Below are 16,377 nucleotides of genomic sequence, written 5' to 3'. Positions count from 1 at the left end.
ATTATTATTATTATTGTTGTTGTTATTATTACTGTATATAGACCAATGAAACCATACTTCTTACTTCATATGTTCTTACTCTATGCATATGTGTTTTATATTTACAGAATATTATTTAAAGACAAAGAACGGAATTGGGATGAGATTGAAAAGAAACTAAGATCAGAGAGTGAAATTCCTATTTTTAAAACGTCATGTGCGGTATGTGACCATATTTCTTTCATATTAACAATAATTATAAATAAGTTATGTGGTATTTGGGGTATCCGGACTGATCATAGACTGACTCATGACAGATAGTCATATGGTCAACCACTAATGGTCGACAGGGTTTAAAGGTCGATTCAAGCTTTATAAAAATAAGCTCACCGTACACCCTGTGATATCACAACTAACATAAAGCAATTAACCAGATATCTCATCACGCCACAAAAACTTCCATAGTGACAGATGATGATCTTATTGAAATTATTAGAATATTTTCAGGCATGTAGGAAAATACAATTGAGTGACAAGATGTCATCCAATGTAACTCCACCTAAGGTTATAAAGAGGAACAATGATCCTTCAAAGAAATGTACTTTATGATTGTACTGTCTTTTTGTGGTAATCTTGCAGAGTTTGCATTTCATCCTCGTGGAGGTGCAGATCATGTGGAAAGAGCTTAATAAATGTTAAGTGATGGGAAATACCATGTTTAATCACTGTTTAATAATAAGGGATTAATTTGTAGAAAAAGACTGCGCGTGTGAACAGTAGTGTTGTTATGGGTGTTAACAAGTTATGACAATGTTGTCATAGTAATAACCAGTAGTTCATAGGAATACACATATATGCTAAAGAATTATGGACTATGTATGATTGTGGGCTCTCTCTGCCCGATAAAGAGGGAGCATGAATCCTCCACAGTGCTTGTTAGGGAGTGCGACTTACCGGAGAATCAGAGATCGGTACTTATCAGGCTATTATATCCTGCTGGTGGGAACAGAGGTCAGGTGCGCCCAACATAATAATAATTCAGCTGACTGTACATGTCTTTCTGAATGTGAAGAACCACTTCATCCCTACAAGCGTATATGCATACCACCAACATGGATTGATTTTTTTGTTTTTTGTTAAAGTGTTTATTGGACATAGTAACATGTACAAAAATCTGTACAACAAAGAATAATATTACATCAAGGTAATGGTGTTATATAAGTCCAGATTTCGTAAAACACAAGTCGTTTATCACCCCCCCTCTATTTTTTTTTTCATACTTACATACAGTGGCGTAACTATAGAGGGTGCAGGGGGTGCAGCTGCTATGGGGCCCGGAGGTTTGGGGGGCCCGATGACCCAGGCGGCTATCCCCTGCACCCTCTTCAAGTTTTTTTTATTTCATTCTCTTTTTTGAACTATGCTGAATGTCCCCCTACCCGTCCGCAGCCGGGCTCCTCCCCACCTGACCTTTAAGTTTTTTCTTGCTTCCGGCGTCTGACTCTTTCTGTACGCGGGGGAACTGCAGGATCATTAGATACCTAGCAGAAGCAGCGGGAGTGCAGGAGTACTAGCAGCGGCAGTGACCAGGGGAGGAGGAGGCCTGGCTGCAGAGATGTCCCGGATAACAGGAGGCGCGCTGACACTGCAGGAGTCCTGTCTACGGCGGTGACCAGGGGAGGAGGCCTGGCTGCAGCATGACCTGGTGAACAGAAGGCCGGCGGCAGACATTACCCGGGGAGCAGATGGCGCGGTGGCAGCGCAGGAGTCCTGTCGGCGGCGGTGACAGGGGAAGGATGCCTGGCTGCAGCATGACCCGGAGAACAGGGGGCCAGCGACAGCAATGACCAGCGGACATGCAGGTTGACATGAGGTGAGTGAGGGAGATAGAGACCCGGCAGCAGCAGGGAATCGATACTGGAGGTGCACTAATCTTAGGGGGGGGCAAGGTACTCAGTGTTTGGGGGGAGAGGGGGGGGGCAAGGTACCCTCCGGTGGAGGAGGTGGGATTATATATGCAAGTAAAAGATGCCTGGCACTCCCTCCCGTGCTCCCCTACTCCTTCCCTCTCTCCTGTAGTCCCATGCTCTCTCTCTCCTTTTTTTCTGTGCTCCTCCACCCCTGCCATCTCTACCCTGCACTCCTTTGCTCTTTCTAATCTTTTTCTCCCTCCTGTGCTTCCCCCACCTCCTTCCTCTCTGACCCTCGCTCCCCTGCTGTTTTTTTCCCTCTCCTTCCCATGCTTCCTCACCCCCACCCTCTCTCCATTTCTCTTAACCCTCTGTCACTCCACCTCAACTTCTGTCACTTCTTCATCTCTTACTCTGTCCCTCTTTTCCTCCTCCGTCTCTCTGAACCCCATCTCTTTCCCCATATTTTCCCTCTCTTTCTCCCCCCTCCCTCACATCTCTCTCTACCTGGCACTGTCTCTCTCCCTGATACCCTCTCTCACTTCCTGTCACTCCACCTTTCAATGCATCTTATGTGCATCGGTATGGTAACTAGACGTGGATTTTGATGACAAAAATTATATACAGCATGCCCATATACTGTATGTAATTGTGACTGTAGGCAAACTGGAAAATTATTTGTAATGCAGATACAAGTGCATAACATATGTTCCACTAGCTGGGAAATACTCACTATTGCATATTCCGGTGGAAAAGGTTGATGTAATATCAGATTATGCAACAAACAGCAACAGAACATTATCAGGCACAGTGCTTTGATTATATAGCAACATTCTGCCAGATTTATCAAGTTTCCTAAATGTAGATATTAATAGTCCAAAGGTGTGTTGTACACCAATCAGCCGTAACATAAAAAGCATCTATTCCTAATATTCCATAGGTCTCCCTCAAAGTTCTCATTTGTCAAGTCATGGACTCCACAAAAGTTCTGAGATGCCCTGTGGTATCTATCACCTCGATGTTAGCAGCAGGTACTTTAACTCCTGTAAGTTGCGAGATAGGGCCTCCATTGCTGAGCCTTGTTTTTTCAACATATCCAAAAGTCAATCAGATTGAGATATGAGGAATTTGGAGGCTATGCCAATATCTTGGGATTTTTCTCATCTTCCTCCAACCATTCATGAAATTTTAGGGTGTGACAGGGTGCATTATCCTGCTGGAAAAAAAGCCACTGCTTATAGGGAATACCATTGCCATGAAGAGATGTACTGTATCTGCAAAAAAGTTAGGGTAAGTGATATGTGTCAAAGTAACGGCCATATGAGTGCCAAGGTTTCTCAGCAGAACATTACCCAGAGCATAACACTGCCTCCGTCGGCTTGTCTTCTGCTCATACTGCATCTTGAAATCATCCCTTTCCAAGATACACAAAACAAAAACCTTTAGCAATTGCTCCATGGACCAGTTCTAAAGCCCCTGTTACCAGTGGCGTAACCAGATTTTTTTTAAATAGTGTTGTGCCGCTGCCCATACCCCCTTCAGCAGTGAAGCAGGGAACCCTCAGTGGCAGATGACGGGCGGCTGTAGGAGGAGACCAGCGCTGGGCCGAGCGGAAGACTGGCGTGGCCGACCTGGCCTGGCACAGGGGACCAGCGCAGAGTGGAGCGCAAGACCGATGCGGCTGGAAGCAGAGGATGGTGCTGTCGGGAACACGAGACCGGTGCCGGGCAGGGCGGAAGACTAACGCGGCAGGGGACCAGCAAATGCAGGAGACTGGAATGGCTGGCGATGTCAGGAGAGAGAGAGATAGAGAGAATTCCACAGACAGCTGCAAGGAACTTTAGCATTGTGGGCTATTTTTTATCTATTTTAATAGATCTCATTTTGTTCTCATTTTCTCCAAAACTATCATATGTGCCAGAGTTACTTTCTTTTTCTTAATAATAAGTTGTGCTTAGAAACAAAACATTTACAGTCTTTGTATTTTAGAATTGCCAATGAAGGCGTAGACATAAATACAGAACAAAAACATCATTTCTTTTGATTGTAAATAAATACAATTTTTGAGTTATCTATGACAGGGTTTCTTAAAATATGTTGCTCTGGGACCCCATCATGCAATAAAAATGATAACAGGACCCCAGCAAGATAACGCAGAATAGAGGTCACACATGTGGTGAGGAGACCACGCATGCACAGCATTTTCGCGGTGGCAAAAAAACAGAAGTGAAGTGGTTGCTAATGCAATCACCTAATTTCTTACCCAATTGCAGAGATCAGCTTGTTTTGGAGTCCATGCCCAGCATGTGTTTTTAATGTAATCATGCTGTGATGGCTTTGAGGAGGGCAGGAGGCAGAGGATGTCAGGAAGAAGCAGTAGTGTGGACAGGAAGTAAATGAAAGGGAGAGGAAGTAGGTGGCGCCAGCCCTGTGACCCCTATGGATATCTGCATGTAGATGAGGGAGCCAGGAGTGCAGCCTGCTAGTGGCAGAAGCTGTTGCAGGACAGGAGAGGCAGAATATTGGGGAGCTGCCTGATGACTCCTCAGATCTCTAAGCCAGTGATGCAAGGAGTCTGAAGTAACAGACAATTCATCTGATTTTTCAAACTCCTTGGATCACTGGCTGAGAGATCAGAGAAGTATTCGCCCTGACAACATGGTATTGTGACCCTATGCTAAGATGGTCGCGTCCCACTTTGGGGTCAGGACCTACAGTTTGAGAGCCAATGATCTGTGATGAGCTGCTAATGCCAAAATATACATAGCAACACTTGTTCATGAATTATCTGTCATTTATTTTTTCCTTTCCAGGAAATTTTATCAATACTGCAAGAGCTGAAACGGATTGAGAAACAATTACAAGGTATTTTTGTTTGCGTGTTATGAATCTGCATTTATATACCGTATGCTATTTATGATATAGTACTTGATAAAGAATAAGAACTTCTAAAACTTAAAATGTAAAGTGGAGTTTACTTTTCTCACATAACATACAGTGTTTTGGCAGTCCACCGCTGGACACGTCTTGTATAAATGTTAAACACAAAAAGGCCGACTTTCACTTTCCCTTTCAAATTCACTGGTATTCATTTATCCAAATCTCCCTTATGAATAAGATATTATTATTGACTTCCAAAATCATTAATTCTCAGTCACATATTTTGTATGGATTAGTCCTAGGTAAATGCACCTTTTTATTGTCACATCTTCCTGATTTTCCTTGTTAATCCTGGCTTCCAGGCAATCCTTTATTACACATTGCTTCACTATACACCTTCCTCTTCAGTTCATCATTTAAAATGTTAAATACACTCTCCCCAGTCAAGTACAGCCCTTTCCCCACCTAGTGCCAGAAGCCAAGACAGAAATTCACCCAGTTCTCCAATACTGTCATTCTCAGATGCGTATTTAGTATTTTCTGTAGTGATAATTTAAAAGCTATTGCTTTAGGTTTACATCTTACATCATTGCCCGACTATCTGACTTTGCTGTTGCACCCTGTAACACACAGTTACACAGGATAGTCAGTATAGTCCTATCTCTCTGTAAGATATTGTTTTTGAGCATTTTATTATTTAGATGATGTAGAGTTGTCCTCAATGGACATTTATGTACATTTTATGTTGCTACCAGTGGAGACGACCCTGATAATGCATCCATTAGTACTCCTTATTTCAAGATGTCTATACTTGTAGGACTTGGTTTGAAGCATAGCAACAAAATATGTAGTAGCTCTCTAATGCTTTGTGTATGTATTGTAAAATTCTCACATTGCTCATTTCACACTAGTATATATTTAATTTTAATTATCCAGTTATGCAGGGCTCTCCCCACAAGTTGACTGAATTCATGATATCTATACGTGCCTGTGTTATATATGTCTGGCATTGACATCTTCCAATTCAGTCATACTAATAGCTTATTAGGTCAAAGTGTATGTGCTTTTAGGTTTGGGTGTCTACATACAAATTAGCATTTTTACTTTTATCGCTTTGTGGCACATATTCCAGCAAAAAAAAAAAATCCTGTGTATATTGACATAATTGCATAACTTATTTTATACCATGATTTCTTAAATTAAGTATTTCATTTGGAGTTGAAGTTGTATATGGATCATTTTAATGTTTTGAGTGATACTATGACAAATAACTTAAAGTATCATTTCACATATTTGTAATTCATCCATTTTAATATTTATGTATTTCTATTTGTTTTCTAGCTGGATGATTTAGCAGTAAATGCCAAATAATATTTAGCAGTAAACACATAGTAATATTCTGTGTTTCACTGCTTATGTACCAGAGTGCCACCACCATTTGGCCCCCCGCTGCATTCTACTTTTCTACTTGGTGTGTATATATATATATATATATATATATATATATATATATATATATATATATATATATATAAGTCTGTGTGCTAATCTTTGTATACGTCAGCCGAGAGGCACTGTATTGAGCCAACCTACCATTGACAAAAACATATCTTGTGATCCCGACCAGACCAAGAATAAATCGTCAATATAACGCAGGTAGCATATGAGCTGTGATTGGGCTGAAGAATTGGTTCGTAGTACACGGAGGAATTGGGAAATTGGTAGGCTTTCTTTGAGTCGCACAGGGTGCTGACTACTAGCTTCAAGCAGGGTATTTCGATCGGTCTTTTTCCTGACAGGACACCCGTTACTGACTGTCCAACTACTGGCGCGCTTGGGGGATTCTCAGTGATACAAGGTATTTTGAATTGAGCCATGCAGGCTCCCGTTGCACTATGTATCTGACAGCTTTTCAGCTGCTCTTAATGAATGTAATTAAGGACCTTTATTAGGGGCGCCCCAGGCTCAGCACATCACATTGCCTCCTGCATTGTTGCTGAGCTGTTGAGTTACAGTGTTGTTTGTCTTGAAAAAGGACTGTGCCTAGTCCGAAACGTCGACTTGCTTTCCTAATAATGGTGATGTATTAAACCATTTACTTTTTGCTGAACTTTTTTGGTGTGTGCTCTCTCGGCTGACGTATACAAAGATTAGCCCACAGACTTATATATGGTACACTTGTGGTACCTTAAGTGAAGCACCCCACTGTTGCCTACCATCCTGATTGGGAGTGCGGACCTACCTATTCTATATATATATATATATATATATATAATATATATAAATATAACTTACTTGTGCTTGCTCCCAGGTGAACTGAAATTGGACCAACTAGTCACTTAGTATATCCAGACAGGGGAGACTGAGCTCCATTTCTGTGCTATGTTCAACCCTGTACTTGATAAGTACAGGGTTGGTGGATGTATGGAGTGAGGGCACTAGGCTTCTTTTCATTTGTCGATTCAAAGTCACATTCAGGCTGGGTATTGGTGCTAAGGTCAACCCCCTACTTAAGAAGTCACAATCACAATAGTGTGTTTTGGGGGTATGGTGTATCATTTTCTTACCCCTGCTGATGGGAGTTCTATTGAAGATGGGATGTTGCACATAACAACCAATCCAATTCTTCTTATTTATTTGGCACCTTCTAGAAGGTAATAGATATAATCTGATTGGTTGCTATGGGCAACATTCCATCTTCAACAGAACTCTTTTCTTGCTAAATGTACCCATCAATGTGTGGGCTATATTTGCAAGTAGCAGTCTGGTTTGAAATGACAGTGGGTCACCGTGCCACTGGAAAACATTGGTCACAGTGTTGTAGGCACCTTTGACCAGGGTATTGGAAGGATTATTTTTCCAGTTCTAAGTATCTCATACACCCAAGCTTAGGACAAGGTGGATCAGCAGACAGAAAACAGGAGAAGCAGCGCTAACTGTTTGGTGTATAGGTAAATAAAAATAAAGGATACAATAGTATATAAATAATTTTAAAAATGAGATTGAACTGATTGTACAATAAAATCAATACATTTTTTTCAACAATAGTAACCATAGGAAAGATACTGGTATTAGGTAACCTCACGTGAGGAATAAGAAGGGGGGGGGGGATTTGAAATAAAATATGGGCTGTCCGTTCCTATTGTGCCTTGGCTATTAAAGTGCAAATGCAAAAAAGGATAATTTTTGTTACCGTCCACCTGTGGATCAAGAGTTCTGGGTGTTCGATTTGCTCCCTGGGACTCAAAGCCTGAGTGTCTTATGGGCCGAGTCACCTTCCAGAGTAAGGGAGTCACCCAAGGTTTGTATTCCCAAAGCTGGTACTGCAGTCCTTCAAGGTGTTTTCAGGTAACATCCAAAGTTTGGAGATGATGGAATCCAAGCAAAAGTGGGGGGTCCAAGGCTGGTCCGGGTCAGTCCAATAATCTGTAAAAAGGCAAGACACCTGACGTGTTTCGCCGTCTCAGCGGCTTTATCAAAGGCCTTTGAAGGTGACTCGGCCCATAACACACTCAGGCCTTGAGTCCCAGGGAGCAAATCGTACACCCAGAACTCTTGATCCACAGGTGGACGGTAACAAAAATTATCCTTTTTTGCATTTGCACTTTAATATCCAAGGCACAATAATAACGGACAGCCCATATTAGTGTTCACTCTAGAAATTTTTTAGGGCAGGGTGCTGACCACGGGGCGGGCACATTTTTCAATCGCGAGGGCACATTTTTCGTTTAGGAAGGCACATTTTAATTTTAAAGGGCAAAATGATGCGTTTAGAGAGAGACAGTGGACAAAGTGAAATTTGAAAGTGGGGGAATGGAAAAGTGATGGTGGGGGTTATGTGCGCGCCAGAAAAAGGGGGCACGGTCACCTAAAATGGAACGTGTCCTTGAGTGTAGTGTGCCACACCATATACCTCTTATGTACATTATGTAACACAATAGTAGATCCCCTTTTACTTGCCCCACAAACATTATGCCACTCGGAATCAGACAAAATTCATGTTAAGGTGCCCATACATGGAGCGATGTGCTCCATGCATTTCGAACTAGATCACATCGCATCTAGTTAAAAATGTATGCAATGTGCTAAAGCAGCATGCATTTTGAACTAGATGCAATCTAGTTAAAAAGTATGTGCAGCACATACTTTTTGTGCTTTGCGATGAGAGGGACTGCCCCCTGGAGCGTCACACCATCAGCACATCTATATAAACCCTCTTGTGACACTGGAGCATCAGGCAATAAGCACATTTATGCTATATAACCATCTTGTGACACCTGAGCGTCACACCATCAGCACATTTATGCTATATAACCATCTTGTGACACCTGAGCGTCAGACCATCAGCACATTTATGCTATATAACCCATCTTGTGACACCTGAGCGTCACACCAGCAGCACATTTATGCTATATAATCCATCCTGTGACACCTGAGCGTCACACCATCAGCACATTTATGCTATATAACCATCTTGTGACACCTGAGCGTCACACCATCAGCACATTTATGCTATATAACCCATCTTGTGACACCTGAGCGTCACACAATCAGCACATTTATGCTATATAACCCATCTTGTGACACCTGAGCGTCACACCAGCAGCACATTTATGCTATATAACCATCTTGTGACACCGGAGCGTCACACCATCAGCACATTTATTCTATATAACCATCTTGTGACACCTGAGCGTCACACCATCAGCACATTTATGCTATATAACCATCTTGTGACACCTGAGCGTCACACCATCAGCACATTTATTCTATATAACCATCTTGTGACACCTGAGCGTCACACAATCAGCACATTTATGCTATATAACCCATCTTGTGACACCTGAGCGTCACACCAGCAGCACATTTATGCTATATAATCCATCTTGTGACACCTGAGCGTCACACCATCAGCACATTTATGCTATATAACCACCTTGTGACACCGGAGCGTCACACCATCAGCACATTTATGCTATATAACCATCTTGTGACACCTGAGAGCATCACACCATCAGCACATTTATGCTATATAACCATCTTGTGACACCTGAGCGTCACACCATCAGCACATTTATGCTATATAATCCATCCTGTGACACCTGAGCGTCACACCATCAGCACATTTATGCTATATAACCATCTTGTGACACCTGAGAGCATCACACCATCAGCACATTTATGCTATATAACCATCTTGTGACACCTGAGCGTCACACCATCAGCACATTTATGCTATATAACCATCTTGTGACACCTGAGCGTCACACCATCAGCACATTTATGCTATATAACCATCTTGTGACACCGGAGCCTCACACCATCAGCACATTTATGCTATATAACCACCTTGTGACACCGGAGCGTCACACCATCAGCACATTTATGCTATATAACCCATCTTGTGACACCTGAGAGCGTCACACAATCAACACATTGATGCTATATAACCATCTTGTGACACCTGAGCGTCACACCATCAGCACATTTATGCTATATAATCCATCCTGTGACACCTGAGCGTCACACCATCAGCACATTTATGCTATATAACCATCTTGTGACACCTGAGCGTCACACCATCAGCACATTTATGCTATATAATCCATCTTGTGACACCTGAGAGCGTCACACAATCAGCACATTTATGCTATATAATCCATCTTGTGACACCTGAGCGTCACACCATCAGCACATTTATGCTATATAACCCATCTTGTGACACCTGAGCGTCACACCATCGGCACATTTATGCTATATAACCATCTTGTGACACCGGAGCGTCACGCCATCAGCACATTTATGCTATATAATCCATCCTGTGACACCGGAGCGTCACACCATCAGCACATTTATGCTATATAATCCATCCTGTGACACCGGAGCGTCACACCATTAGCACATTTATGCTATATAATCCATCTTGTGACACCTGAGCGTCACACCATCAGCACATTTATGCTATATAACCATCTTGTGACACCTGAGCGTCACACCATCAGCACATTTATGCTATATAACCCATCTTGTGACACCGGAGCGTCACACCATCAGCACATTTATGCTATATAATCCATCTTGTGACACCTGAGCGTCACACCATCAGCACATTTATGCTATATAACCATCTTGTGACACCGGAGTGTCACACCATCAGCACATTTATCCCACATCCCCATACATCACACCTTATGCCTCCATCCCCTACATCACACCTTATGCCTCCAGCCCCTACATCACACATATTGGGGTGTATTCAATGCTGTGGGCGAGCGTTGACAGCGAGCAGGGCTTTCTGCTCGCTGTCACCACTCACCCTGTCAGTATTCAACGCAGCCCCCTCATATGCCAATTCCCCCTCGCTTCCTTTTTTGAGTGAGGGGGAATCGGCGTATGCGGCTGCAGAAGCTGCGAGACTTGCGGCTAATTACAGCGAGTTTGCTGCAATAGCCGCAGGTCTCGCTGTTTAGGGGAATCCCCAGAACGTTGAATAGTGCAAGCGGCCGGCGCGGGGGTTAAACAGCGAGGATCGCTGGTTTTCTGTGATCCTCGCAGTTTAACCCCCTCGCCGGCCGCTCGCAGCGGCATTGAATACCTGCCTATTCCTCCATCACCTATATCACATATCATGCCTCGCTCCCCTACATCACACATTATGCCTCCATCCCCCCAACACACATTTGCATGTCACCCCCCTCCCCAGCACACATTTACATGACACCGCCCCCTCCTCAGCACACATTTACATGCCACCGCCCCCTCCCCAGTACATTTACATGACACCTCCCCCAGCGCACATTTACATGACGCCCCCCCCCCCCAGAACTTATCACATACCGTAACCCAGGGCTTGACAATTTAAAAAAAATCTAGGAGCCAGGATGAAAGTGTAGGAGCCAGAAAACTAACAATAGGTAAAGTGCGTGCCAAAACGTCACACCATAATGGCTATTACACATGTCGAACACCCATTAGATATTATACCACATGCCGCAATGCCCATTACACATTATACCACATGCTGTAATACCTATTGCATATTATACTTCATGCCATAATGCCCATTACACTGTATACCAAACACCGTAATGCCTATTGCACCTTATGCCACACACTGTGATGCCCATTATATATAAAACCACATGCCATAATGTCCATTACATATTATGCCACATTGATACCAGGCAGGGGCAGATCCATAAAAAAACTACAGGGGGGGGGGGTCCACGTGAGCAGCAGCCCCGCTGTGGGTTATACTGTTAGCGGTCCTGCGGCAGCGCCGCAGCAGCCAGCAGAGCCGCGCACAACTCACCCGGCTGCTGCTGTGTAACACAGCAGGTCCGCAGCGCGACAGCCCCGAGATGGGTTATACTATAAGCGGTTATCTATAACATCCAGCGCAGCAGCAGCTAGCAGTGCCGCAAACAAATCACCCGGCTGCTGCTGTATCAGAGCACACAGCAGGTCCGCAGCGCGACTATTTGAAAAGTCAAGACGGCTCCCGAGCCAATCAGGAGCTACCACTGTAGCTCCGCCGTGCTCAACTTTTAAATAGCCGCGCCGCAGACCTGCTCTGATACAGCAGCAGCCCGGTGAGTTGTGCACCGCTCTGCCGGCTGCTGCTGCGCTGGATGTTATAGCTAACAGTATAATCCTCCATGGGGTCCGCTCCCTGGCAAGGGGAGGAGAGATGCTCCCTGAAACTTAAGAGCTGACAGCCGCTCACATAAGAGGAGGTGAGCGGCATGTCAGCGTGGCAGGGGGGAGGAGGGATGCTTGATGGAATAGCTGACAGCCGCTCACAATAGGAGGTGAGCGGCATGTCAGCGTGGCAAGGGGAAGGAGGGATGTTGGTGGAATAGCTGACAGCCGCTCACAATAGGAGGTGAGCGGCATGTCAGACTGCAGGGCTGAAGGGGGAGTGACCACTTCACACACGCTGCCGCGCTAGAAGCTTAACACTGTCAGCGGGAGGAGACTTCTAGCGCGGCAGCAGCAATTAACTTGTGCAGGGCGGCCACAAACGGGCAGGGCGGAAATCGGCGGGTTTGAAAGGGGCAGGGCGCAGCGCCCTGTAAAACAAGCCTAGCGGGAACACTACATATTTTATTTTAAATCCCCCCCTTCTTATTCCTCACGTGAGGTTACCTAATACCAGCATCTTTCCTATGGTTACTATTGTTGAATAAAATGTATTGATTTTATTGTACATTCAGTCCAATCTCATTTTTAAAATTATTTATATACTATTGTATCCTTTATTTTTATTTACCTATACATCAAACAGTTAGCGCTGCTTCTCCTGTTTTTTGTAGTTCGGGTCTGACAAACCTGACTTTATCCAGCAGCTGCTAGTGATCCAGCAGCCCAGGTCCAAGCGCCACCTTTTCCTTCCACGTGAAGGAATACAATTCCCGATCAGCAGACAGACCAAAGTGAACTGAGACATGCCAGGTCACTTACTAGCATTTTATATGTTGATGTGAATACAATAATAATGGTTAACTGACTATAAATACACGTATTCTTTGGATGTTCAGTTTTAAAATTGGTCTAATAACATGCCAAATTAAATCTAAAAATTTCTAGGACCATACAAATTCTTAAAATGTTATCTTCGTCACTGTTGAGTGGTCAAACTTTCAGTCTGAATGCATTTTTGTTTTCTAGTCATCAATGCAATGATTGATCCAGATGGCTCTCTCGATGCCTTGAACTTATTGGGATTTGGCTCCTCACTTCCTGCAACCCAGTCAAAGCCTAAACGAAGCTCCTCAGTCCAGAACGTCAGTTCAACATTATCAACCCGATGTCAAACTGAAAGCAGGACGAGTCGACAAAATATTGCATTGGTATCCTCAGACTTGGATGGGGTGGAAACTGATCCTCATTTTAGCATTCATTTTAATAGGTTCAACCCTGATGGAAAAGAAGATTCCACTTTACCTGAATAGCACTGTTAATGCAAATCCTACATTTATTATACAAAACTGCAAATAAAATGTAGTAACAGTGACTCAAATGTATGTAAACAAGTCTAATGCAGTACAGTTATATGCTACACAATTGAAAGATGTCCTTTTTGGACATGACCATTTAAATTTTTTTTGATAAACCCTACAGTGGGGCTCTGTCACTGGCACCCTCTATATCAATATTTGGGGAGGTTCTTAAAGAAATTGGTTATCCGTAGAGGAGGGCCCACTGGGCAGAGCTGGCCGCAAAGTACATTGGGTCTAACTTCAGGAGTGTCGATATTCCACACAAAATTTGTTTGGAAGTTACACCACTAATAGTTGTTATGCTTTTGTCTTTCATATCTTATTATCTGAGCAGTGGTCTTGCATTGTATATGTATGACACCTATTTGAGAGATCATGTAGGGATAGGCTTTTATTGCTACATTGAAATTTATGTAAACTAAGCATCAAATATAGGTTTTGTGTGGATAACATTTACAATTAATAGTGTTTCCAAGTGCTTATTGCATAGAATAGTTTACCTCCCTTCCATCATAGTGGCCTGAAACATACTTGTGTGCTACACTGCTGGTTTCGCAGGTAAGGGAATATCAGCCTGGCTGCCATGAGTCTTAGTTGCACTGTAGACACAGGCCCGACTTCAGATCTGATCGCAGTACAAATTTGTTCTCAAAATGGGCAAACACAAATCTAACTCTCTCTATATATGTTACCTCTGCCCCACCTGCAGTGCACATGGTTTTGTCCATTGTGAGAATAAATTTGTACTGCGATAAGATCTGAATAAGGGCCACAGTGCGGATTCATTTGGTTGGCAGGAAGGGATTTGGGGGTGGTAACAGGGTGTGGTGACATGTCTTTGGGTCATGGCCTTGTCTAAGTCTGCAATCTCGTATGCATTAAGGATGGCTCTAGCATCTCCGTTAACCTTGCCATTCTGAAAGACTATAGTGTTACTCAGAAGCCCGATTATGGAAAGACCTGCAATTTGGCTTTTTCTGTGTACACAGTTACTGAGATTAGCAAAGCTGCCGTTGAGCTTCTCAGTACACATTCTGCCACCTCAGTTATTTGCATACAGGATTGCCGCTGCCAATGCGTTCGCATTCAACTCTGAATCAGGCCCCTAACCCATATAAATCTATTGCCCCCATCTAGCTATGTACTCAGTATGAATTCAACCGATCTAATTTATTACATATTATAGCTTGTTTTATGGTGGATTAACACTAACAATGTATACAAACCATTTTATGTATTATTTTTTTTTTTTATCCAACCATTTTGAAACAAAAAAATAGCACAAGATGCTAAAAGCCTGTTCGTTTACAGACCGCGTGTCACTCCTCAGAGCATTTTGCGGTTTGTTTAGCAGACAGCGATTTGCAATTGTGCAAAAGGTTATCCAAAACATTTAAGTAGCAGGTAAGTTTACTGTATAGGACCATTTATAATCTTTGTACACACTAGGGGATTTTATACAAAGTTAGTACAATTTTTAAACTTCTTTTATCCTCAGTAGTTTTTTTTTTTTTTTGTTAAATCATCCCTTTCCCACCGTCTTGTTACCCCAGAAAGAATACTAGCAACACTACTTGTGCCTTGGTCATCTCAACATGTTAGAATTTGTTTTTTTACCATGGCCTTTTACCCTTCTGTATATATTCCTAATTTTTTAGTATAGTTATTAATGTTTGCAACATTACATTCTGTTAGAACTCACCTGAGCCGAGCAGACTTCATAGTGAGCACAAAAATCAAGCTAACCTGACTCCAGCTGTTTTAAAGACATATGTGTCCCTCAGTCTAAGTGCAGGATCCTGATTTTTTTGTATTCCCTGCATGAACACATATGTGACACTCATGGACCTACTTAAGACAAGTACGTCCTAAATGTATCACTTGCTTCATTACATCCATAGAAATAAACAATGGGTTGCAAAGGTTTCTGTGTAATTTTTGGAAAAGGTATCAAATTAATTAAATTTAAAATGTAATTAGCTGCAACTTATTTCAATTTAATACACTTTGTATATAACCAATGTCTTTTTTTGTTCCTACAAAGCACATACATTTCTTGCTGAACTGAAGTATGTTAAATATTTTCTTAAGCTGCCTTCCCCTACTGCTTGGATACATTTTTCCTTGGAGTCTGTCTCATACATACAGTATACAGTGGGGTATTCAATTAAAGTGTTTATTTTTTGACTGTCGAAAAATCCGGCACATTAAAAAAAAACACCTGGATCAGCGAAATACTCATTTTTGTTGAAACGGTGGCCGATTTTGACATATTTTGCCGAAGGAGTTTCGACTTAAAAAATAAATAAAATTAAGCTGCATAGTTGAAACATGACCAAAATCAGGCTGAAGACACCACAATTGAATAGGAATTCATTTTTTTCCTTAGCTTGCCCCAGAATCTTCAAATTAGTATTATTCACCAACCTAAAATGGCAGTGCAGAGGAGCATTGTGTGTAACCAATCACAAGCCACAATCTCTAAGGAACAGTGGGGCTCTGCATGGGGATGGACATTTTGGTAACATTTTAAGTGGAAGAGAAGCTTTAAACATTAATGCTAGGTAAACCTTTTTGTTTTATTTTCTAATAAAGAGTTATATTTT

General features: G+C 42.5%; 1 protein-coding gene across 5 annotated transcripts in view; it reads left to right on the top strand.

The window, feature by feature from the left end:
- CEP170 (centrosomal protein 170) overlaps positions 1-15,835 on the top strand; it is a 98,605-nt gene extending 82,770 nt beyond the window's left edge. For all 5 annotated transcript variants that reach the window (XM_083176290.1, XM_083176285.1, XM_083176288.1 and 2 more), the window contains exons 16-18: positions 108-201; positions 4,703-4,754; positions 13,440-15,835. In XM_083176290.1, coding sequence (XP_083032416.1) covers positions 108-201; positions 4,703-4,754; positions 13,440-13,723 — 430 coding nt within the window. In that variant the 3' untranslated portion in view covers positions 13,724-15,835. The remainder of the gene's footprint in view (positions 1-107; positions 202-4,702; positions 4,755-13,439) is intronic.
- Positions 15,836-16,377: the final 542 nt, after the last annotated feature.

This window comes from Crinia signifera, chromosome 3, assembly GCF_055691185.1.
Source record: "Crinia signifera chromosome 3, ASM5569118v1, whole genome shotgun sequence".
In the NCBI taxonomy this organism is placed as follows: Eukaryota; Metazoa; Chordata; class Amphibia; order Anura; family Myobatrachidae; genus Crinia; species Crinia signifera.
The sequence above is the reverse complement of the archived record's forward strand: the minus strand, read 5'-3'. Positions and strand labels throughout refer to the sequence as shown.